Below are 26272 nucleotides of genomic sequence, written 5' to 3'. Positions count from 1 at the left end.
AGCTGAAAGCCTTGGAGGACTTCTTCCAAAATCATGTAGTAAACTATCAGTTTAATTCAAAATTTTAATTAAATTTAAAAGTATTTTATCCCAGGATGCATTCCTTCACATACACCATGCATCACCGCTCATTTGTGCGTGCTGCTGGAAGCACAGGGGGCACGGTGACGCAGTGGGTTTGATGGGGTCCTGCTCTCTGGTGGGTCAGGGGTTCAAGTCCTGGTTGGGGTGCCTTGTGATGGATGGGTGTCCTGTCCTGGGTGTATCCCCTCCCTCTCCAGCCTTGTGTCCTGTGGTACTGGGTTAGGCTCTGGCTCCCCATGACCCTATATGGGACAAGAGGTTTCAGACAAGGTGTGTGTGTTGCTGTAAGACACTTGAAACTCTGATGCATCCCTAGGCAAACAAGGGAGGCGCACGCACACACACACACACATTTTCTGAACCGCTTGTCCCATATGGGGTCGCGGGGAACTGGAGCCTACCCGGCAACTCAGGGCGTAAGGCCGGAGGGGGAGGGGACACACCCAGGACGGGACGCCAGTCCGCCGCAAGGCACCCCAAGCGGGACTCGAACCCCAGACCCACTGGAGAGCAGGACCCGGTCCAACCCACTGCGACAAGGGAGGCATTTTAACTCAAAATCTGAAGTTACAAAAAAAAAAAAAAAAAAAAAAAAAAAAAAAAAAAAAACAGCAAGAGTGGTTTTACATTTCTATTTAAAATTATTGCATTTTATAGTTAGAATAACGTTTTTTGAAGAAAATGTATATTTTAAACTACAGTGCCACGTGTTTTCTATAGCAATGAGCTCACCGTCGCCTCTACTATCGCATTCGATCCAATGCGCTACCATCGCATACAACTTATGTGCGCTGCTCTTATAAAATCACCGACAATTTTTTTAAAACATCTAAAAATTAAGTGTGGTGTTTTGCAGACTGATCGATAACGATGTTTAGCATCAGCTCAGGTAAAGCGAGCGGTGCTCGGTCCACATCTACAAGGTTTTCTACAAAAGACGCCTCGTTGGTCCGGCCTGCGTCGCGCAGCGGGGACCGTCTGCGTCGCACCTGCTGCAGCCGAAAGAAAAGCAGCTGCAGGCCACCTGAGGCCATCGCTGCCATCGCTGCCTCCGCTGCCTCGTAGCCCTCCGGCCTGCAGGGGGCGCTCTGCTCTGCGTGCTCAGCTCGGCGTTGCTCTGAGTCATGTGCCATTTTCTCCAGAATAGGAAGAGCATCACCCGGAGCTTTCGAGGCGAGTTAATTCGCGCAGACAGTGACACGTACAACAATGGCACCGTTCGTTTTTTTACACTGAGGACGACGCTTCTGAGCCACATGAAAACGCGCCCGCTCGGAGGTCCGAGTTTGCCGAACGCTGAGAGGGCGCTTTTAAGTGAGTTGTTGTGTTCGAATAATTCCGGTCCGAAATCATCATCATGACAACGTCGGTGTTCTTCGGCTGCACGTTCATCGCCTTCGGGCCGGCCGTCGCCCTCTTCGTCTTCACCATCGCCCGAGACCCGCTGCGGGTCATCTTCCTCATCGCCGGGTGAGTGGGCCGGTCAGCCACACACAGCCTTAGGCTTCAGACAGTTCGGAAGTGGCCCGTAAACTCAGAGAGCTAAGGCTTAGTTGTCTTTCTTTGCGTTCCGATCCGAGTGAAGTTCGTTTTCTGTTCCCAAAAAAAATACTGGAAATCCCCGTGTTTTTAATCGCACAAAACAAGTGTGCAGTGAGATATATAATATAGTTTCTCCAAAAACGTTTGAGGGGAGTTTTGCTGCCCGAACGCGAGCGGTGCCGCGAGACAGTACAGTGACGTGAGTAGTAGTAGTGCGCCGTGTACAGTTACTAGTATAGTGAGTGTGTGGTACACTGACTGTCTCAGTCTGCGTGCTGAGGTTGCCAGATGGTGCGCCGGTATCTAGCTCATACATACTCTGCCATCGCGGAACATGATTCAGTGCCTTTTGCCTGCTCCACGTTTTCTACTTAATTTGATGCAGTAGGGGGGGCGATGGCATTGATTGATTGCTGCTGATCCGATCGTGTGTGATTTACAAAATTACTCTGTATCCTGCGGCAGCAGTAGTGTAGTATTTAGTGCTGTCGCCTATCTCAGGGTTGCCAGTTGACATCAGAACTCCTGTATAAGTCCCCTTGAACTGATGCAGTAACAATACCCTGCTCTGTAAATGGGTAACTAATTGTAATCTCCAATTGTGAATTTTCCTCAAGAGTCTGACAAATGTTGTTAATAATGATCATGTCATGAAAACTGCCACACACTTAATTGCTCAGTTAGCTGGCTGTGATTTCCAGCCTTGTGATTTGTGGTCCTTTCTTTTTTTCTGCAGCGCCTTCTTCTGGCTGGTTTCACTGCTTCTGTCCTCGCTGGTGTGGTTCATAGCTGTTCAGATCAGTGACAAGGAGAGCGCCTCCCAGCAGAAGGGCTTGCTCATCTTTGGGGTGGTGCTGTCTGTGCTCCTGCAGGAAGTCTTCCGCTTTGGCTACTACAAACTGCTCAAGTAAGGCCTTGGTGGTGTGACTCTGTGTCACTCCACACCAATGGAATTGACAAGTAGAAGTGCTACCGGACAGTTTAATTTTAACGACCGCCTTGACGGCGTTTCTCTTCTATAAACTGAGCTCAGCTGGAGTCATGCTATTAATTAGAGGGACACTTGAATTCAACTGTTACCCCTTGTGTGTCTGCACCCGTGCTTTTAACTGTTATATCCGAAATATTTTCTTCTCTTCATTTCACACTAGTATGAGCACACCGTGTGCTAGTAATTTGCTAATATTTAAATTTTAATTTCAAATTAAGATCAGTTAAGTTTTTCTTATCCAGCTGAAGATTGTATAATCCTTTTCAGTGCTTACTGTTGGATGCTGATATTTCTGATATCCTTACTGTATTCCCACACAGATGCACTTGAAAATGAACACGCTTGCTGTATTCACAGAATGTTTCACAATGTTTGCTTTACAAATGTCTTCTTGTTTTAGGAAAGCAAATGAAGGCTTGCTGGCATTAAGTCAAGAGGACACAATGCCCATATCTATACGCCAGCTTGCCTATGGTAAGGGGAATAGAACGTGGATATATAGCATGCAGTCAGAGGGTTATATTTTTAAATGCTATTTAAATTTTAAAAGATATTTACAGGGAAAATTGGTCAAATTGATGTACCTAAAACTATTTCAAGATGTATGAAAAATGTATCCGATTTGTTAATGTGCACCAAGGACAGTTTCTGCTGTTTCACCGTTTCCAAACTTTTCTGACTTCCCAGCTACTTATCACATGTGGAGTTGTGGAAAAAATGGTCCAATGTGATCTGATACCTTTTTCAGTTCTTGTAGTGTATGAATGGAGTCTGAAAGAGGAAAAAGTGACATATTGTTTAGAAGTCATTTCCTTGGTGTGGAAAATTATTAAATGAGCAGTCGTAATCATGGAAAAACTAATTCCTTCTATGATGGCAAGTCACCTAAGTCCTGTGGCACATTCCCACACCATCACCCTGCCACCACCTTGTTTATCTGTGGTGAAAGGTTCTGCCTGTAAAATGCCAAATTTGGGTTTTCCCAGATATAATAAGGCTTTTTTCTTCCAGAAGTCTTGAGAGACATTCTGGTGCTTTATACCAGACTTTCACGTTCTTTTTCTGACCCGTGGTTTCTGACTTGCCACTCTCCTGTGGATCCCATTTTTGCAGTCTTTTTTTTTTTTTTTTTTTTTTTTTTTTTTTTTGTGTGTGAAGTCATTAGCTCTGATTTGAGCTGAAACAAGAGAGGCCTACAATTCCCTAGTTGTTGTTCCATAATTTATTTTGAGCTCAGTAATGGTTTTACACCCTGCTCATAGAGAGATTTTGGTAAAACAGACACTCCTAGGTAGATTCACAACTGGTCCAAACTTTCTATATTTGTTCTGATTCTGATCATGATTCACAGCCTTAGAAGTGGCCATGTAACTCTTTCCAGCCTGATAAGCATCAGTAGCTTTTCTTTGAACGTTGTCAGAAATTTCCTTTAGTGTGCCATGGTGTGCCTCGGTGTAAGGGTTTAAGTAGCTGAGTATTATATTCATTAGGACTGGCCAAATCAGGCCTGTTTGTATACCAACAGCTAACTAATTACACCATTAATTAGGTACTTTAATGTTAGGGCGCCATTCATTTTTCCAGACTTATAATTAATTTCAATATCTTCCACGCCAATGAAATGACATAAAAACAATTCTGGTGTCAGGACCCCCACCCGGCTCTCTTCATGTACTACTACAAAAGAAAAGATCTGTTCAAATTTAATGTAAAAGCTGGAAAAAATAGAGAAAAGTGGAAATGGTGCAGGTTATCAAAGATTATTCCAGCCAAATATATACACAGGTTTATGAAATGTGTTTTGGCTTTTTATTTGAATTTCGTGCAAGTGTAGTATTAGACTCACAGCCTTTGTAAACTACTATGGGAGTGTAATTTGAAGTGTGCTTTCATTGTGTTTCTCAGTGTCCGGCCTGGGATTTGGCTTCATGAGTGGGGCTTTTTCTGTGGTCAACATCTTGGCAGATTCCCTTGGTCCTGGCACTGTAGGAATCCATGGTGACTCTCAGCACTATTTCATTTCTTCAGGTAATCCTCATGGCACTGGTGAACTGCAATGTGTTTTAGTGCAAATGTAAGGTCATTTGTTACTATATCTCTCGTTTTATGTTGCTATTTATATGTTTTTTTATATATATCAAAAAAACATTGGCTGTTCTGAATTTTTATGGACATGAAGTTGTTCGTTGGGGTCTGTTTTGCAACAGTGTGTATCTTGACAAGTTTAGGGGTTTGTGGGTTTTTACAATTATCAGACCTAATTGCATTAATAAAATGTATACTATGGTAAAAGTAATATAAGTAGTTATGGTGACCAGGAAGACTAGGGCACTGAGCTGATGATGTATCCACAGCCTTCATGACAATGGCCATTATCCTGCTCCACATGTTCTGGGGAGTGGTGTTCTTTGAGGCCTGCGAGAAAGAGAAGTGGTGGTCGTTGGCCGTGGTAGTAGCCAGCCACCTGCTTGTGTCGTGTCTGGTAAGTTCACGTTAAGTATGAGAAAACCGCCAACCGTTCCACACCTCATTGTCTATTACTACTAAGATTGCTAATTAATATCTCATAAATATAATGAGAAGCATTCAGTTGTGTCCTTATCTGTGTAATGTTTGCTGAGGAGAGATGGACTAAAAGGCTGTTTGTCTTTCAGACATTCCTGAACCCTGTGTACGAAGGCAGCCTTATTCCCGCGTATGTGATAATGATGCTCATGGGCGTGTGGGCTTTCTTCTGTGCTGGGGGCTCGCTGCGAAACCTCAAACTCTGCCTCACCTGCAAGGACAAGGACTTTCTGCTTGCCAACCACCGGCCCAGATAGCATGAAGGAATCATGCCAGGACATCCACCAGAAAAGAGAGCAAGTAAACAAGAACACTTTTACCTTGAAAGATAAGGAAGTGCCGGTCCCATTAAAGCCCTCTCTTCTTAACTTTTTTGCTTCTAATTGTTTGTAGTTTGCTGGGTAGGTGATCACTGGAAGTTTTTGTTCCGCTTACAGTGTTGTCATGGCAAACGTGGATCGCAGCAGGTTCCATTACCGACCCTGTTTCTCATCCCTCTGAACTCCCAGTGATATTGTGCTGTCTGAGGCAAGCCTGCCAGTAGTAAATGGAGCACCTGAGTGTTCAAGAGTCGGGATGACTTCATCCCGATGGCACGGAGACCCCTCACATGCTACAGTGCACAGGAAACATGTGTTGAGCTGTTTTTGCTAGAGTTGTCTAGGTCTGTGTAATGTCATTTTAGCCCTTTTATGTTACTAAAATTTCCCTGGGATGTTTGTTGTGGTGGGGCACTTTGTAGTTTTACATCAGTATTTCTGTGGGAATGGTACTCAGACTGTGTTACTGTGCCTTCCTTTATTCCTTTGTGCTCAACATTTGCTTTGTAGCTATACACAGTCACAGGTTCAGAGGTTTTATTCCTCTGCACCCCTAAAAACCTCACTCTACTAAGAAATTGATTATGGGGTGAAAACAAAGGCTGTTTGCATATCAACAAAAATTTCTTCATTGTGTTTGACTTTATATAAAAAATTACTCTAAAATACTCTGTTCCCAGTTTAAGGATTTACAGTGAGATATCCCATGGTGATATTTATGCACATTAATGAAGATTGTAGTTTTAATTCATATGATTATATACATTTTTGTTACAGTACAATTGCATTAAGGCATTGTCAGGTCCTTTTTATGATCAGCTAGAAGCCAATTGCTTTTTAGCTTTAGTAATTTATATAGGTAACTACAGTAAACTTGTTGGAGTAGGGTTGCTAGATCTCACTACAGCAATGTAGTCTCATTACCTCATTTCTGACAACATGGACAGTACTGCAGTTGTCATTCCAAAATGTTTTGCACTTGCTGGCAGTAAAATTGAGACATTGAAGTAGGTAACAAAATACCTTCATGTAAATCAGCCTCAAAAATGCATTGCTGACTTCTTACCTGAAATGTTTAACAATTTTAGGTGCAACTCTGCAGTTAACGTAGCATTTCGATTCATCTCAGTCTGAATTATAAGGCACTTTTTACAAACCTTTAAAACTAACCTGTCTTCATTTTTTTTTTTTTTTAAGTTTGTTGGGCTAAAATGCTATTTGCTGTAAATTTTAAAAGTTGTTTGTAACAGTTTTTTCCATGGGGCTTGTAGCTGAGAAAAACAGGTTATGCTAACTACAAATTTCAGCATCCAAATTGTTCTAATGAATACCTAGTATCCAATATCCAGCACCCAGGTCTGGTTTATACTGGAAACACTACTGAAGAAGGCTTTGTTATAGGGATCTGAATATATGCTGTGGTGCTGGAACTTTCTTGATGTGATACATCATGATGGTGTTTCTTGATTAACGCCGCTCTGGCTCAGAAGGAAGAGAGCACGACCGATGAGAGGCCACACCACTAAATCAGGACATCTGTCACTCGTGTCAAAGCCACTGGACTTTTTCCCCATTTTTCTACAGTCACAGGCAATGCAACAAATTCAGCAATATCTTTCCTCAGGCTAGTATGTCTAACTCTGCCTCTGATTGTATGCATCTTCCAGGACCTCCTGAAGCAGTCATTAACATTTTTAATGTTCAGGATACTTTTTGCATTGGGAAGCTGTGGAAAACCTTAACAAGGTATTTGAATATGTGCTTACTTTCTGGAGTTGTATTTTCTAACTAAATGTTAGCTCCAGATCTGTATATATTGTATTTACAAAATGTGGATTTTGTCTTTACACTATTATACAAACTAGGCCTAATTTTACAGTGCTTTGATGGTTTTAATTTTGACAGCTCTTGAGTATCAAAACCAAACTCCCTATTCAGTTAATTTTCTGTACACCCTGTTCTTTATAGAAGCTGTCATTTAATTCCCCCCACTAGGACTAGTTTGTATTACAGTAAAATGTGTGGCACTGGGTGCATTATGAAAACAGGAGTCCAATAAAAGAGCTTGATTGTATGCAGTATGTGCGTTAGTGTTTTTTTTTTTTTTTTTTAAATCTGATCGCGATAAAGACAAAGGCACATCTCTTAATGAGCCTGGAAACTGTTAGTTTGGTGGTGGGGGCTGGGAGGATAAGACAATGCGATACTTTCATAGCTGCTATGGAATACAGTACTTAATATAGGGACTCCTAATTTAACCATGTATGTTACTGTACTGATTAAGTAAAAATGTAACATGTTAGAGATGGGGTTTTGTCCCACTGAGATGCTATATGTCCTTTCTATTTTCACCACATTCTCAGATCACTGTCCAGAACAGTGGTCAGATCCGCACTTGGGAAGTGTAGTGCACTGGAGAGGACACCAGTACATCACAAGGCAATCGCATACATGGTTTCACAAGGACACAGTAAGGGCAGTTCTACTTAGCAATTTTCATGGAACACGTGTCTTTGGACTGCGAGGGAAAATACACAACTGGAAGAACAGGTTGGAGCCAAAATCTCAACTGAGAGTCCAAGAGCTGTGAAGCACCCTAGTGCTACCCATTGTTCCATTGTGACTTCCACTCACCATGTTCATGAGACCTTTTCACCTTGAGATGAACACCAGTGTTGTGTAACTTACTGTATAGTAAATTTCACATAAATGGCCTTTGTGGCAAACTACCGTATGTTCAGCACAATTTGTTTTCATCAAGTATAAATATAGAAATGCAAAGTTAGGTTTCTCTGTTCATGCATCTGCTAAATGAATAAATGTAGATGTAATGTTTGCAGAATGAATACATAAATGAAGTGCCTTGCATTATATGGAGCATACCACACAAATTCTTGCCACAATCTTATTCTGACTCATATAACTCAAAATTACAAGTGAAACTGATCATTTAGTATTTACACTTCAGAAAGAACTGAAAATATGCATACTATATGTAAATTATACATAGTATAAATGTGATAAAATATATTAGTACATAACTTTCTTTGAGCCCAGTCTTCTCATCAGATTTCATAATTATTACGCTTCATGTCTGTGCATGAATGAGCATTAAAAAGAGAATCTGGACACTTTATATGTACCTTCCACATGGTGAGATTGACAATAATAGCTGGGTGTCGGTGTCAATAATTTGACTGCAACGCAAAATACGGTGATTGTGAGCATTTTCAAACTGAGTCAACAGGAGTTAAGGGATGTCAGGAATGAACCAGCCAGTCAAAGTGAAGGGAGCTCCCATTATAAGGTAATGAGAGAAAGAAGTTTCACATGAATGTACAGTTCGAGTCCTGTCCTGCCCGGCTGTAACCAGGGAGAAATTTTTTAGTGCAGCCAGATTTTTCACTATATTTGACATTAATGTATTATCATACATGCAAGAAAATCTGCAGTGAAATTTAATTTCTAGATCGTAGTGTAATAATGAGTGTAGGTGGAACATGTGTCTTGTCCATCCTGGCCAGCAATCTCATACCCTGTGTGGAATATATCAAATGTCTACATCAGGAAGAAGTTTTTGAAAAACAGTGTGTAGGGAAAAAAAATTAATAATTTTGTCTATAGATGCACACACACACACACACACACACACACACACACACACACACACACACACACACACACACATTTTCAGAACCGCTTGTCCCATACAGGGTCACGGGGATCCGGAGCCTACCCGGAAACACAGGGCGTAAGGCCGGAGGGGGAGGGGACACACCCAGGACGGGACGCCAGTCCGTCGCAAGGCACCCCAAGCGGGACTCAAACCCCAGACCCACCGAAGAGCAGGACTGTGGTCCAACCCACTGCGCCACCACACCCCCCTCTGTCTATAGATGCATCAGCAGGAAATTACTATAACTGCACAACTATACTATCCATCCAATTTCAATAACCGCTTGTCCTGAGCAGGGTAGCGGTGAACTGGAGCGTATTGCAGAAGCTTCGAGCACAGGCTGGGGGTAACCCTTGGACGAGACACCGACATTACTGAGATGGAAATATTACAGAATGTCATTTTAAAGTGACTGTCAAATTGATGACTGAGGTCTATCAGTTTGCACCACTTGGTTTTACAAGGAAAAGTTTCTGAATTCCTATGAGATGGTTTGCATATTTGCAGAGCTGGAGGAAGGCAGGCTACTGAGATTGAGGGGTTACCCTCTCTCTACAGATGTCAAAGGTCAATCCACAGCCAGGGTGGACAACAAAGGGACATTTTATGCACTATTCTAGCCAACTGGCTGTTCCTCTCCGCTTGCATAAAATTCTATGATCCTTTGTCCCAAACTCTGTGGCGTCTTTGAAAAACTGAACGGATAGAAAGGCAGCACAGTAAAGGCCTTTGAGGCCTCCCTGCTGAGAGAGCACATGTCCAGCACCACATCTTGCCCCTGGTTCTCTCATCATTATGCTGCCCTTCACTGTGAACTCTGCTTCCTTCGATATGCAGTTACAGATGGCTGTTCAGCATTTGTTTCATGCTTCCCTTAAAATATGAAACATTTCGTTCTGAGGTTTCACAAGATTCCATCTTTATCCAAACATTTTGTCATATTCAACACCCTACTTGTTTGGAAAGATATTAAGAGATACCTCGGGATCGTGAATGCACTATAATTATGGTTTCTTGTTGGTTTCACTCCAAATGTCCCCCCAACACAATCAAGTTGGGCTCTGGAAATGGTTTTCGAAAGGATTGTTGGATATATCATTTATTTTTAGATCAGACAATGGTAACTTTCACACACCTAATAAATCATTTTGGCTTACCCAATAGAGATTTATAGAAATACCTACAACAGTCATTTTATTACAGCTCTAGAAAAGGCAAATAGATCACAAAGAGCATTAACTGAAGCTGAAAAACAGTTCCCTGCATGGAACAGCTGCAGTGCCACGATCTCACATTATGCGCAATTTTAACAAGTGCTGGTGCTGTTCTGTCAATGTATTGCAGAAGACATGCAAACAGGACCTTGACTTGTCTTTTAGAGATTATGAATGTTCATCTAGAGGTGCTGAAGTCCTTCCCTTCAGTGCCTGTACCTCCCTCAGCATACAGGAGCAAAACTTCAAGCTGTGCAGTGTTTATCTGTATGGTGTTCATACACTCTCCTAATGGTTTCTCGGAGTGCTCTGGTTTCATCCCACAGTCCAAAGATGTGCTTCAGGTTATTTGGTGGTTCTCAACTGTCCATGGTGTACGAGTGCATGAAAGAATGTGTGTGTAAGTGTGGCTACCCTGCACAGGATGTACCCTGACTAGCATACTGCCCTGTGCTTCTGTGATATGCTTCATCAGGTAGAGGTTATCAAAAGTGAGCGAGCGTACTTGTTACCGTCATACCAAAAAAGCTGAGCCACAGCATCTGCCAGAATAAAAGTGACTGCACTCCTAAAACAAGCTGCGCAGACATAACACTGTCTATGTGTAAATTATAAAAAAAAAGAACACAGGTTGATTTATGTTACAAAGGAATCAGAGCATTTTCATTCCTTTAAATTATATTTGTAAGTGGGACCACAACTAAAATGTTTGTAAAACAGCCGCTCACTGTCTTGGCTTGTTTACAATGTTGTCCTTTTGTTGGTTTCTGTCAGCCCTGAAGACGAAAAGCACACAGTTATTCCAGTGCTTTTAACACTTCTCTCTTTTTATGCCCTTCGTAAAGGTTTCAGATGCTTACAGGTTCAGCACCTAACTGGAAAATTATTGCCTTTGCCAAATGATCTGATATTTTACTGTTTTTAAGCAGTAGAATACAGCTTCCTGAAAGAGAATCTTAGAACAATAAAGAGGATTGCTACTCCGTGTAAAGACAATATATTGATTCAGTCATTAAGCGGACAATTCTCTCCAAAGCAATATGCAACAAGTGACTCAAAAGTATGCTTCTGGTCAGCATCCCAGGACAACGTTTTCCCCATTTTTAGGTGCAAATCTTCCTAAAGTTCCACAGTAACAGATTAACTGTGTGACCAGGAGTTCTGTAGCAAATAAAGATAATTGACAGTGTTTTGAGGGACTAGGAGATAGACTATTAATTCTAAACTGTCAACTACCCAAGGGCCTTTTATGAGCCCCACTGCTTCTTTAGGTTTAACAAAAAACAGCATTGCCAAGAACTGGGGCATGAAGCAGCTGTGAACTGTTGGTCTGAGCATTCTAAACATATTTTAAAACATCTTTTTTCAAAAAATGAACTCAAGTAGATTCCCCATAGTCCAAAATTTTATAATCCCAGGGTCCCTGTAATCCTGGGATCCTCTTTAACACCGAGTTCTTTGAACAGTCATTTTGTGTGTGACCAAACCAGGGCAGCTCTTCATGAAGGCTTACCTTTCCTTTCTCAGCATTGTCCACGTGAGCAAGAAAAGGACTGAAAGTCCCAGCACGGAGCCACCAACAACAGCAGTCAGGACAGCTGCAAGGGACATAGGAAACCCACAGCACCAATCTAAACTGCTTCTTCTCGAACCACCTGGAGCATTTCTTTATATAGCCAGTTTAATTAATGCACCATGCCATCTTTTTACAGCTTTCAACAATTTCAATACTATAATTTAAGCAATATCCATATGTATAATTTAATAATTAACCTTGTTATATCCATTTCTGCAAACTGATTTATGCATATTTGGCTCACAGATCAAAAAGACTGATTGCTTTTGAAATAGTTTAATTGCACGCTTAGATAAATCTATTTGAGGCCCAGGGACTGCTCTGCTTCATTTATTCAGCATATTGCTCCATTGGTTAAACAAGCAGGAAAGCACAGTTACAGACGACCAATGTCCCAGCTGGACAGAACACATCTGGATTGTTAGTTGACCACACATGGACGTACAACAGGGTTAATGTCTGACCTTGATTAAATTAAAATATGCATAAACTGAAATAATGAAACAAAGCACATTTGGCCTGTCCTTTCATATGTTCACACAATGTATTCTTTACAAATTCTTTTAGGATTTTAGTAAACTGCAATTTTTAGAAAATAAAAACAAGCATGAAGGAAAATACACAGTTGTAGAAGAATGGCTGGGAACGGAGACCAATACGCTATTTATGCATTGAACGACAGTGATTTGAGGTTAAAGACAGCCCACTTGCAATCTTTAATTTGTTAAGGCAACAGTGTGTTATGACAAGTGAGTTGCTTTAATACAATCTTAGAATTTACTCTGCCCTTTTTATTTATTTACAGCAATTAAAGTGTACATATATTAATGACAAAAATTGTTGAATTAGATGCACTCATGAAGCCCTAATGTTACACATAGAAAAGAACTCCTAAAACTGTAGATGACATACCCACAACCATCGCAAGACGTATCCCTTGGCCAAAGAAAGAAAAAAGAGACAAAAAAGACATGAGTAAAAAAATAATGTAACACGGACTCAAAGTTTTTAAAAGTTAAACCCTAACAATGAAACAAAAAAGCTGTAACACCCAAAAAATGTCCTTCCACTGGGTCACTTTTAACCTTTAAAGTAGAATATTTTTATTATTGCAAATCCACTATTCTCCAGCTACATCAAATGCCAATCAAAAAGTAATTATGTGCACTAAATTAGATATCATCAATATAATTACTGGCTTCAGATAAGGTATGTGGGAATTCAGGCATTTTAATTTAATATAATTTTAATTTAATTTTCTGAATTCTCAGCATGTTTGTTCTATGCCTTTTCTTTTAGTAAAGGTATACTGCTGATACAAATCTCTAAACTGAACGTAAAAATTAATTTTAAGTTCACTAAAATTGTTTAACATTCCATTGTTAGAATTGCAGCAAAAAGTGTATTCATTCAAATTAACCAGAATTAACAAGGCACAGCACCTGCTGTGAACTTTTACCTTATCATAATGAACCTAAGTTATTAAGGGCAGGGGAGTAAGTTTTAAAGTTTAACCCTGTGAATACATTTAGTTTAGGTGGCATGGACATACTGTGCTCTTATTATAGAGTTCAGGCTATGAAGAAAAAATAGGATCTGATTAAAACTGAGTAATTAGTAATAAGCATTAGAACTTTATAATTGGCTCAAAGGTAAAATACCAAGTGAGTTAATGGAGATAAATTACAGGGAAAGGTAACTGATGATGCCCCATAACACTTGGATGAAACTGGTTTTTGCTACAGGTATTGATTTTGGGGATTGTTTTTGTTTTAAATTTCTGATTGCAGTGTGTTAAAGACAAATCATATTTCTTGCAGGTGGTAGGACTTGTTTCTTTGGTTCCAGTGGTTCACGTGAGAACATGTTGTTTTGATCACAGAAGTAGATTTAGAGTTCTTACGGCTGCCTTATTTTTCCAAGGTTTAGAGTCATTTTAACTCCTCGGTAAAGAAGAACAGAGGGTAACGTAGAACATGGCAAAGTATTCCTCAAGGTAACACATTTACTCTGGTAAGTCTACCCTGGTAGTCTAACATTTCAAGCTGTCCATGTAACAGTAATCCAATTTACTTGAATAGAGTTTAAAAAATGCTATTGTATTGTCATGCTTTCCAGAATCACAGTTGGCCACAGTTTGCATCCAATGCTTAACAACACTAATATTCACTACCAATTTTCTGTGAATTTCATGTTCCTCCATTTTTGGTCTCTTTTTACTGAAGGAAACCTCAGTCATGCACATATTCATGATCATGTGCTTTTGCAACTCTTGCAACAATTTAATACAAGTCTTATTTAATCAATGATGTATTTCTTTCAGCTGAGAGACATAAAATATTTCTGAATATGAAGCAGTCTACAGTTTTGAGGAAATATGCAATAAACCTAGAAGCCTATTCAGTGTGTCGCGCTGTCACTCATTCTGCCTGCGTCACAGAGGAATGAACGGACTTGTCGTATCTGAGGACACGTGTGGTGTGGTCCAAGCCGGACTCTAGTCTTCCCATTCCACTCCCTTGGGCAAACGGTGCACTCGTGCTTTGCTGGGCTTTCTCTGGACTGCAGCTTGTTTTCCAAGGGCCAGGTCCATCTGTTGTTTGGAGGGGCTCTTCCTTGGGCCCTGGGCAGCCTTCATCAGTGAGTTTTCCAATTCCTCTGTGTCTTCTGCTGGACGTCTGTGGAGAAGATGCCTGATGGTGGGCAAAGCCAGGTCAGATCTGCAGTCCAGGTAGCTCCTCAGATTCAGCTCTGGGAAGACTGTGTCCTTGAGGGCATCCACTAACTGGTTCCCCGAATGAGATCTCTTGAGCTGGCGAATGACTTCCTCCTCTATAGAGACATAGCACAAGCTTTCCTCATAAAATCCATACTGGTTCACATTGCTTGTGGTTTGGGAATGCTTTGAGAGGATGGGGACAAAAGTGTTCTGCATGGGAAAGTTCTCATTCAAGCTGTTTTGGTTCTTGCGGTTGGCCAGCTTCTTGCTGACTCCAAGTTTGCGGCCGAATTTGGGCAGCAGCTGGGATATCCCTTCATCAGCCAGATCTCCAAGGTCCCCAGACAGCAACTGCTGAATGAGCCGTCTCCTTATGAAAGGAGGCGGCTCTGTAACCGACCCGTGCGTTCCTCTTCCTGCACCAGACACAAAACCAATGACACATCTGAAAAACACCACGAAGCCACAAGTGCAGAGGGCTGTTCTAGTGACTAGTTGATCCATCCAGCACGCAAAGGAAACCGGGTCTTTAATTAGGTGTCTCGTTTTTTTTTTTTTTTCTAAGCATGATGTTAATAATGCACTATTTTTGGTTTACTTTCAATTTAATTGCCATTTTATGCAGGTTCCAGTTATAATTTCTTGCAGCTCTCTATTCCCACGCAAGTTCACCATGTAAGAAGTTTTATTGCCAAATTATAATTTCTTGCAGGTTTTTATTCCCACGTAGTCTGTGTATCGAGTTTTACTGCCCCACAAAAACTATTTCATATCCAAAAAAAGTTTTGCCATGAAGATAATAGCCAGCACAAAGTTCACAGGAGACTTAACACAATATTTTTGTGTGCTGCTATAATCTCACAGGCTACCTTGTATGGTAACTGTGTGGGAGCTTCTCTGAACTGCTTATACTAACAGCATATTTAAGACCTGCAGAAAGGTAGATTGGCGGGGGGGAGAGTAAAACAAAAATGAGAACACCTGGGTACAAGGGCCAAACGAAATGCAAACTTAATTTATAGCTGCTAGACATGCAAACCAGTATGGCTACAAAAGGGGAACTGCATCCTTTAGTGTGGGTTAAGGTTATGGAGAGAAACAGCGGTGTGCATTTGTTTGCAGCGTCCTGACAGGTGGATAAGAGACTATAGCTATGTAAATACGTTTTATCCTGCTAATAAGAAAGTGAGTATTACATTATTAGAATGAAACAACTATTATGAATAATTAGAAAATGATGGCTTTGGTTCAGTATTGGTCCTGTGCATCAATCAATAATAAACAGATGAAGTCTAATAGGTTTGGATCCCTGTGTTGTTGCAATATGTGCAAGGTACTGGTCACACCTAGTGATTCATCAGGGTAAATTTTGGAGAAGGGATTTTAGGCTCAAGCAGTAATATATTCTGCACAATTTCATGGAATGGCATGGGTCCACATATCTTTAGAAAACAAAGTTAACACTCTGAGACAGACTGAAACAGAGTAATCGCATGCAGTGCATGATGTATTTCTGCCCTGCTCCAAGGGCTATCAACCACAATGACAATAGCATCCACAGGATGCTCGTAGCCAGTGCACTACATTAAGAGATTTCTCATCTTCCACAGGCATCTTGGTAAACTTCCTTATTTCTGTGAAAAGTTTGTTTCTGCCTCCATGACACATCTATTCATTGGATGACCTCCTTGTGGAACATTGTGCTGGTCTAATAGTGCTGAGGAATTGCCTTGGACCCTTGAGCCCATCTTTCTTTGTATCCATTCTTTTCTGCCTGCACCCCATGGGACAAGAGCTAGCAGCACAACATTGTGTAGCTATTTCCATAATTTCACATATGACCTGTTTGTGTCAGAGATTAATTTGGCTGTGTTTTGATCATTTTTAGTTACTTGTCAAAATAAACTCAAGCAGTGTTTAGTGCTTTCCATCCTTACATTTCTACGATGATATATATATAGATCACTCATGTACTGTATATCATGAAGGGGGGCGAGGTGGCGCAGGGGGTTCGACCGAGTCCTGCTCTCCAGCGGGTCTGGGGCTCAAGCCCCGCTTGGGGTGCCTTGTGATGGACTGGCATCCCGTCCTGAGTGTGTCCCCTCCCCCTCCAGCCTTGCGCCCTGTGTTGCCAGGTTAGGCTCCCGTGACCCCGTAGGGGACAGGTGGTTTCAGACTGTGTGTGTGTGTGTGTGTGTGTGTGTGTGTGTGTGTGTGTGTGTCATGAGTATGATACAGTAAATTTTAATACTGGCAAAGATGATCAATAACCAGCAATACTTGAGAAATGAAGCTGGGACTGGCAATCTTCCATTCTGGAATCCCAACTCACCATCCAGGAAAGATACCAGTATGGTCCTTTGGTCTGGTTTCTGCAGAGTCCTGTAATTTCCATTGAGAGGCATGGAGGCAGACTCTTGTGCGCTCGAGGAGTACAGAGCAGTCGACAGCATCGAGAACTGGTAAGAGAACAACAATGCTAGGAGACAGACATGATCTGCAAAGTCTCAGCAGGAAATACTTTGTGTAAGTCCTCAGGATATAAAAAAATGGATAATATCAAATGACTAAATACTATAAACAGTAACTTATAAGGCTCGAACTGCAACTTCCAACCATCAATAATGTGTTATTAGTGAATTTTACAGATATACAAGCTTCCAGTGTTCCAAGGCAAAAATATCCACCGTACCAAATGCTTTTAGATGAGATCATATGTTTGGGGGCAAAGTAGTGTAGTTGGTGTACAGTACCTGTCTGTGGGACATGGTGACTGGGCTCCTGAATACTGTCCACAACACACTGGGATAGCAAGGAGGTGTGGTCAGAGAGCCATCATAACGGTAGTACTCATCCAGTCGGGCAGGCAGAAGACTGCGAACATTAAAAGCTGGAATCTGCACTCTCTGATCTGCCCAAAAAATAATTGGACATGAGTCTAAAGCTGCAAGTAAGTATGAGGACAAAAAAGAGGCAGCATGGTGGCACAATGGCACAGCGAGTAATGCTGCTGCCTCACAATGCCTGGGTGGTGCAAGAGGATGTGGGTTCCATCCCTGCTCAGTCTGTGTGGAGTTTGCATGTTTCCCCATGTCTGTGTGGGGTTCCTCTGGGTGCTCTGGTTTCCTCACCCAGTCGAAAGACAAGCTGTTTAGGTTCACCCATAGTGTGTGTGTGTGTGTGTGTGTGTGTGTGTGTGTGTGTGTGTGTGTGTTCCATTGATGTATGGATGAGTGACCCAGTGTAAGTCACCTTGGTAAATAAGGTGTGTGGGCTGGTAACACTCCATAGTATCCATTGTAAGTCACTTTGAAGAAAAGTGTCTGATAAATAAATGTAAATGTTGTAAAACTGTCACAACTGAAAATATACAGTAGAAACATATAAAGTTGGTAATCATAATAAAGGAAATCACTGACTCATAGAACAACCATTTATTAAGTGTGGACACCGTTAAACAAGTAAATCACAAGAGTAGTATACCTTACCCTTGTATTTGACACCATTGATGAATTTCAAGAAGTGGTCGAAGGCTGGATTGAACTCGCCAACCTGGCAGAACGAAGGCAAATGGAAAAGAGAGAGAGAGAGAGAGAGAGAGAGAGGCAGAGTGTGAGGCCAACGTGCCATGCCGTGAGACGTGGCGACTCCGTATAGACATCCTCACCTCAATTAGAACTGCTAGCACCGCCAACCCGTCCGACTTGTCTGCTGCCACGGAGATGTTTGCGTATTTGTCCGAGTTGAAATGCACAATGTGCATCTAGAGAAGACAGTAAAAATAAGTCATCCACCCATAATTAAATACAAGAGTTGTTATTAAGCTTGATATTCCGTTCTTTTTGCCCACATCAAAGATGAATTCCGTACTGTGCTTGGTCTTATCCGTCCTACAAAACTGCGGTGAGCGCATGTTAGTCGGGTGGCAGGTAGCACTGCGGCTAACAACGGACAGGAAGGCTGCTCTTCAAGTCTCGGGAGGGATCATAGTGTTACTCGTGACAGAATTCCTCGGCCTAAGTTGCTCTAGTAAAATAGTTATTTGTATAAACGGGGGGAAAAAAACCTGTCAACAACTCTCGATGATAGAGCCAGTTAAATGATCTTGGCACAACTCCTCCCTAAGGTGAGTGTACAGAGAGAATACAAGTGGCAATATCCAAACAGTATACTCTCCAGCAGTGCCAGGAGTATTAGTTCTCCAAAAGCTGGTGCATCTGGAAAGTGGCCCTTGTTGGTGTGTGTCTTTTCCCTGACACTGAGCACTTTTGATCCAGACAGTTATGCAGTGGAGAAGTGTGTATATATAGCCATGGTGTGGGCCTGTTGTTGGGAAGGACAATTCCACTATTTTTGGGAGGCGGTCATTTAAGCTCAATTGCCCTGTGACGGTCTGCTCCCAAGGAACGACCACGAAATGGAAAATGCGTCGTTTAGGAGTGTAGATGCTAGAGGGGAGAAGAAACATTGTCAGCTTGTCTACCGAGAAAGTCCAACCAAGCCACGGGCGTTTGATCGCAGCTCTCTTACAGAAAGGGAACCCATCTAGAGAGCAGGACAGATGAAATGGTATGCCACGTGGTTTTATTCCAAACCATACTACTGCCACTTTACACCACATGCCCCCCTTGGCCAAAATGATGTTTAAGATGATAAATGGTAGAAGATCCCTGAAGGGGGAAATACGAGAGATGGAGGGTAGCCCCAGGTTGGAGATACATGAGTTGGGTTGGTAGGTTTTCAGGCATGCAGTATTCTCCCTATGTCATCATCGGTTATTCCTTTTTAAGATGGCACTGCATGGTGACCAGATATCCTCATACATGTAATATCCCTTTTCCAGACAAGATTAACACTTTGCTTTTCATTTCTTTTCTAAGCAATGTTCATATAACCATGGGGGTATTTACCTGATCCACACTATGGTCAGAAATCCCAAATCAGCAATGTGTCATATTATGCACTGACCAGCTTGTTTTGCACATCTGAGGAACATGGACAGTGTCAATGCCTTCCAAACGCTACAGACAAAAATCAAAATGTTCTACCGCAAACAAACACTATACAATATGATGGGATGATTAACATGGGCATATGTTTACTAGGCTGGCAGAGACCGGCGAGACGTGACAGTCTCTCCATGCTCTAAACACCGAGGCGTTTCCAGAGAGGTGGTTACAAGCCCAACTCCCATCATATTATAGTGTAGTTAATCCTTCAAGTTCTCCGAGGAATATGGAGCTCAGACAAATGCTGAGTCTCAGACAAATTACAACTTTCCATTTCTGTTTATACAATTGGATATGCAAATCACGCAACTGCTGTTTTAGCAACAATGCATTTTTTGTTTCCCAAACGTACGCTCTGCGAGCATAGCCTTATTTTATTTATTCAAAGTTGTTTGTTTGGTGTTTTACGCAAAATTCTGAGTGTCACACTGAGGAGAGCTCGTGCCCCAACTCCCGGGCCATGGGTTCAGACTTGAGCTCCAGTCCTCCAGCGTTTGTTTGGCTTTTCTTCCACGATCCAAAGACATAGCTGAAGTGGTGACTCTAAATTGCCAGTAGTGTGTGTATGTGTGAGTGGATGGGTGTGTGATTGTCCTACAATGGATTGGTGTCCCACCCAGAGTGAACCCAGCTTCACACCCCATGCTTCTGTGATAGGCTATAGACTGTGGTAATCCTGCAACGGACAAGCAGTTATAGATAATTGATGGGGGGGATAAAAATCTGTCATCCTGAACAAATTTTTAAAAATATATTTAGGCAGTTGCATAGGTTTCTCTAAGGGTATGTTTACAGGACTGGGTGCGAGGGTTCAGACTAGGATGTTCATTTCTTTGCTAGAGTACCTCTGCAGCAAACCGCTTGCCATTGACAGTGTGCTCAGAGCCAGCGGCCAGGGTGGGGGAGCCCCAGTGGAAGTGGAGCTGGGCCGCAGAGTACCGGTGCGGCAGGCCGGAGATGTACATCCTGGCGGGCAGAGACAGCTTCACTGTGAAGAGAGGGACACACACACACACACACTTGAGTTCACGATCCAACCAGAACAGCTGGCATGAGAAGGCACTGCTTTCATATACATAAGAGCGAAATCGAGGTAGTATGGGTGGAACACATTAACCTCCATGCTTACATCTACCTGTACACAACACCTACATAACATTAGATTCAAGGTATTATCTTGGCTGGATTATTTAAAAAAGGATACAAATACATGTCATCCAGGACATTTAACTCTATCTGTATAACTGTCCTTACATCTGATTGCCAGAACAAGGTGGAACTACTGACACGGAACTCTTTCTGCACGTTAAATACTGCCTGCGTTAACTGTTGCCTTCAGACATCCTCACCACCCTGCAATCTTAGATAAGTCACAATACCCACAGGCATTATACTGTCAAACAAGGAACCTCTTCTGCTATTCAAGTGTAAGCATTCTCTTCACTCACATGCTTTGTAAGCGAATAATAGAGAACCACTGTGGCACTAAACAGAGATGTTTGTACTACATACTGTATTACCACAGTAAAAAGGACATCTTAGTGGAAATGTTCATTTCATGGATGACCTGCAGATTCGGAATTAGCTTCAGACACAGGCCAATCTCATACATTTACAGCAAAAATGGATTTCCACTAAAAACTGTCTTCACTTCCCAGGATAAGAATAAGCATATTTTAATAGCACTGATTTGCAATTATGGTTTGCAGTTTTCAAAAGCTGGAGGAAACTTAAAATCTTTATTCAGCATTCTGTTTAGGAAGCTGAGAAACTGTTAATAAAATAGCCTATATTGACTAAACCCCTGCATGTATATCCTACAAGGTGTAGTAAAACACACACACACACACACACACACACACACACACACACACACACACACACACACACACACACACACACACACCCCTCCCTTCAGAGCCGCTTGTCCCATATGGGGTCACGGAGCCTACTCGGCAACACAGGGCGTAAGGGACACACCCAGGACAGGACGCCAGTCCGTCACAAGGTACCCCAAGCAGGACTCGAACCCCAGACCCACTGGACAGCAGGACTGCGGTCCAATCCACCGCGCCACCGCACCCCCATGTAAAAAAAAGTGCTGCCTGCTCATTCAGCCAGTCTGAGCTTGTTTCTGTTTGCACTACATTTAACACGCTACTTGGGTAGCTGATAGTGTAGTGGTTAGAGCTGTTGCCTTTAGATCTGAGGGTTTCTGGTTTGAATCTCACCTATTGCTGAAGGACCCTTGAGCAAGGTACTTACCTTAAATTGCTCCAATAAAACTACCTTGCTGTATCACTGAGTAAATAGTTGTATATAGTCTAATGTTACAAGTTGCTTTGGAGAAAAGTCAGCAAAATGAATGAAGGTGTAAAGTGAACTTTACAATAAACACACAGAACCAATCTCATTTTTGTAGCAGTCTGAGAAGTGAAAACAGAAAACAGTTGGCTACTTTTTAATATATACACACTAATAGCTTGCTGGTACAAGTAGCATGGAACAAGGCAACAAATGGCAAATATTAAAAATAAATTAATTCTATAGAGTACAGCAAACTTTGACCTCCAAAGTGCTTGTATTTGGCTATGAAAAAAACTAAAGCCGGTACAGTCACAAAACATGAAGGTTTATGTTTTTACTGAACCATGTGGTGCTCACCTGCATGCCCATTGTTTCCCAGGGTTAGCTGTTCCTGGCCAGAAAGATTGTAGTTCCAAACGCCAATGGGTGCCATGGTTGGATCATACTTCAGCAGTTGTGTCTGAAGGTCAATTGGGGACTGGAACACACCACCACAGTAGGGGTACTGCTTGTGCCAGTAGTGAACTCCATCCGGTCCTTAAAGCAAACAAGTTCTACAGTTCATGTCACTTTGCCTCATCTTCTGTCTTGAATCTGAGCAACTTTTTAAGGTTCCAAGGTCGTTATTTGGCAAAATATTTGAAAAGAATAGTGTTAAAACGAAACTTGAGTGAGAAACTTCTCATACCACTTATCCTGAACCACTTAGCAGATACAACCCGAGACATTTAGCCCCGTTATAAGACAGACGTGCCGTACAATTAGGCGTCATGGGTAGACTTGAAAGACCACCAGAGTTCCTCGCTGGTCTCTGGAGGGCTTTACCTCCACTCAGAGGCAAGTTGTCAATGTTTTCCCGCAGTGAGATCTCCAAAGCAAAAGCATGTCTCGGCCTGCAGCCTGTGCATAGAGCTGTGTATAAGCTCAGACTTGCACGGCACTGAGGTATAGGGTGTGAAGTATAGGCTGTAGTTATGAAAGCAACGAGTAACTGCCACCCGAGCTTAAATTAAAGGCTTGTGCTTACTCGATTTACCTAAAAAAAGACCACTCCAGCACTCACAACCATATATTGTTCTGCATTACTTTTAGTCTTGCTTTTTTATTGATTTACCAGCTTTCCCAACTCTGGACAAAACATCACCAGCCTCAAATGCTAAAATGTGTCTTTGATAAGTGGTTTCAGTTAATTTTTCTCATTTGAAATACAGGCATATATTAATGGTGAAAAGAGTAAGAATAAAGAAAAAAACTCAGTATGCAATCCCTTTGAGAACAGAAGTTTTTTCTGATATTGATTTATATCACGTATCACAGCAATATCCCTGATGCATTATGTGGGTACAGAAAATGTTGATATTTTCCCAATACTGATCATGTGTTTTATCACTTCCTGAAGAGACACTTTCTTGGTTGATTGCTGCCATGCTGCAGGCCAAAAATTAAGCTGATAGAATCAAAATTTTGACGGTCATAATAGGACAATATGATAACATTTTCCAAACACACAGATACCAGCCAACTGACTTAAATTTGCAAAACAAATGTTTTAAAGAATGTATACGAAGTGAGTGTCTATGGCAAACATAAGCCTCACAATTGTCTTTAGCCATGAAGTTGGTTTTCCATGTCTGTGCCAACACATTTGAGTGGTGGCGGCTTGGATGAGCTGCAGATGACGGTAAATCAGCAGCAACCAGCTCTCCACACTCATGGACCACATCTCTTAGGTGCCACCCAGGCTGCTACTCTGGAACCCATAATGGATGTGTGGCTGTGTACTTCTTCCACAGCCCAGAAGACCAATGTGGCAATGGCTGCGCACATCAGCTAATACAGAGGAGACCCAAAGTCAGTGGCCCACAATGAAAAAAGATCTGCTTCTATGGTGCAGTTCAGAACTGGCATCCCCTGTGGCAGTGCACCTGGCAACTGGAAGAGTACAGGTATGGGAGTAGGAGATGGTCAAATAATTAAACTCCAGATGACCTGTCTTAGATAAGGTCCTACAGTGATAAAAATTATTTTAATCAGATGTTGACAAACTGACTGCATCATTTACAACATAGTGTTTACTTTCTAGAGGGGGGCGCGGTGGGTTGGACCGGGTCCTGCTCTTCAGTGGGTCTGCGGTTCGAGTCCCGCTGGGGGTGCCTTGCGATGGACTGGCGTCCTGTCCTGGGTGTGTCCCCTCCCCCTCCGGCCTTACGCCCTCTGTTACTGGGTAGGCTCTGGTTCCCCGTGACCCTGTATGGGACAAGCGGTTCTGAAAATGTGTGTGTGTTTACTTTCTAAAGTCACCACAGGTGGCTAGAAAAACATCCTCCTGCCTCAATACTCATACCTCATAAAGGCCTAAAAAACTAGCCTGCAGTGTTTCACAGGGGACCATACAGGTATAGTGGAAAGTATTGTGATCAACAATTTTTTTTTTTTTAAATGACGATGACATTATTAGGACCTGCCATGCCTAGGCATCTATGAAATCAGCAGTGTTTAGGTTGCAGTCACATTTCACAGTGTGAACGGTCTTTTTAAGTTCTGCGCATCCATTTATGACATATATGGTAATATCAGATCTTTTTGGGGGGGAGCTGGTGGAGTGTACAGCAGTGGATGAAGCATTGTTCGGTTTTTTTTCACTGTTGAAGGCTTGACGATCTCATTCACTGAGAGTTTCAAACTGAAGTTGCACAAAGGAAATATTCTTCCATCTTAAATGTCACTTGAGGGGTATTATGAGTCAATACTTGTCAACCAAACAGTGCCGAAGTGGTGGTCGTAGACTTTTATTATTTGTGGCAATTTCTGACCAATTACATATGATCTTTTAATCCCCAGCTATACATCCAAATCACAGTAAGGCAATAAAGCCTGGTAAAATGCTGATATCAGGCACAGTGCAACAGTTATTCTCACATCAAGTACCAGGACAAGAGAGTGGGCCACTCACCTGTATATGTCCACTGAGCACCTGGAACACAGACAGGACAGGAAAATAAAACAAATCACTGCATGTTTTATGTTACAATTTAATTACACTTTTACTTGGGATTGTTGGCTTCCTAAAGACAACTGTAACTGTTACAACAACCTTAGACTCTACAAGTAAGGGCAGCTGGTAGCGTAGTGGTAAGAGCTACTGCTTTTGAACCCAAAGGTTGCAGGTTTGAGTACCACCTCCTAGTACTCTTGTAAGTCACTTTGGAGAAAAGCATCAGCTAACTATATAAATCATGTAAGTCAACTTTACTGCAATAGCAAGCACACAGAGAAACTCGTTAAAAGCTTGATCCCTAGTTATGTGCTGGCAGGTGTAAAAGAGGTGTAAAGGAAGCCCATGTAACACCGAGGAGCGGCAGCGTGTGAAGAACCCTAGGGATCTATATATAGTATATGTGCTTCGTTACTTTTAAATTTAATATACAAGAGAAGAACCCAGCTCCAGAACTGAACTGCACAATGAATATAAAACCTGTCGAAAGAGTTACGAAAACACATGATTTTCGGGTATAAAAAGGTGCCTCCACACAATCACCTTTTATTGCCACACTGACCAAGTACACCGACACAGTCAGCAACGAACAGCGTCACTAAATTCTACGCATAATAAATAAAAACGGACACGTGTTCAGGAGCGGTTCTCCAAGCCGAGCGCGCCGAAACACGCCGATGACACTATGTTAATGTCGCCGGAGTACTTTTCCACGTAAAGCACAGCCCTAGAAAGAATTGTTTCACCAAGTCTTAGTCTGTTCATGATGTTGATCATAGGTAACTCACTGCAAACGTCGAGCGATCTCGTGTTAGTCAGGTCACAGGTTACTGTACTTTAAGCTGCTGTCGCCGGCGAAACTTTTCATTTGCACACCTGTTCGGTTTTTCTGAAGAGGATAAAACTCGGGAAGGATCAACCGTCACGTCCACGCAGGGACACGAGTGCCGGCCCTTCCTCTTACCGTGGCACAGTGCGGCGGTGAGCAGGCTGAGCAGGGTGAGCTGGCCGAGCTGGCCGCCAGGGGGCGTCGCGGAGCGCCGCGGGTCCCGCATCTCTCACCGCCTCCGATCGCGCCGTTTCCAGCCTTCATCGCGACGCAGCCGCAGCCCGTTTATATGGCCCTTGTTTTGTTTTCTCTCCAGGGCCCTGACGTCAAGGCGCTGGCAATCCAGCCTAGTCCACGTCTCAGCCGCTTTTAGTAACACACCGTGAGAGCTCCGCACCACCTGTCCCACCTGATCCCCCCCTCCCGACCTGCAGAAGAGCCCACA

The 26272-nt window shown here is 42.3% G+C and overlaps 2 protein-coding genes across 4 annotated transcripts; one reads left to right on the top strand and one right to left on the bottom strand.

The window, feature by feature from the left end:
* The first annotated feature begins 1209 nt into the window (after positions 1-1209).
* On the top strand, positions 1210-7571 carry aph1b (APH1B gamma secretase subunit). 3 transcript variants are annotated; one of them, XM_018763201.2, is made up of 7 exons: positions 1210-1554; positions 2363-2533; positions 3018-3091; positions 4523-4645; positions 4972-5099; positions 5272-5482; positions 5692-7571. In XM_018763201.2, exons 1-6 carry the CDS (start codon positions 1442-1444, stop codon positions 5437-5439), a joined length of 777 nt encoding a protein of 258 aa, XP_018618717.1. In that variant the 5' UTR covers positions 1210-1441; the 3' UTR covers positions 5440-5482; positions 5692-7571. The 3 variants fall into 3 exon arrangements, with proteins under 3 accessions (XP_018618717.1, XP_018618716.1, XP_018618715.1); XM_018763200.2 differs by having other exon boundaries at positions 5620-7571; XM_018763199.2 differs by having other exon boundaries at positions 5272-7571.
* Positions 7572-13568: 5997 nt separating this feature from the next.
* Positions 13569-26091, bottom strand: ca12 (carbonic anhydrase XII). The gene is made up of 10 exons (XM_029256365.1): positions 25963-26091; positions 25875-25902; positions 24957-24977; positions 22361-22540; positions 20542-20684; positions 18355-18450; positions 18176-18239; positions 17441-17598; positions 17020-17146; positions 13569-15103 (listed from the first exon to the last, which is right to left on the bottom strand). Exons 1-10 carry the CDS (start codon positions 26089-26091, stop codon positions 14466-14468), a joined length of 1584 nt encoding a protein of 527 aa, XP_029112198.1. The 3' UTR covers positions 13569-14465.
* Positions 26092-26272: the final 181 nt, after the last annotated feature.

This window comes from Scleropages formosus, chromosome 11, assembly GCF_900964775.1.
Source record: "Scleropages formosus chromosome 11, fSclFor1.1, whole genome shotgun sequence".
Classification (NCBI taxonomy): domain Eukaryota; kingdom Metazoa; phylum Chordata; class Actinopteri; order Osteoglossiformes; family Osteoglossidae; genus Scleropages; species Scleropages formosus.
The sequence above is the reverse complement of the archived record's forward strand: the minus strand, read 5'-3'. Positions and strand labels throughout refer to the sequence as shown.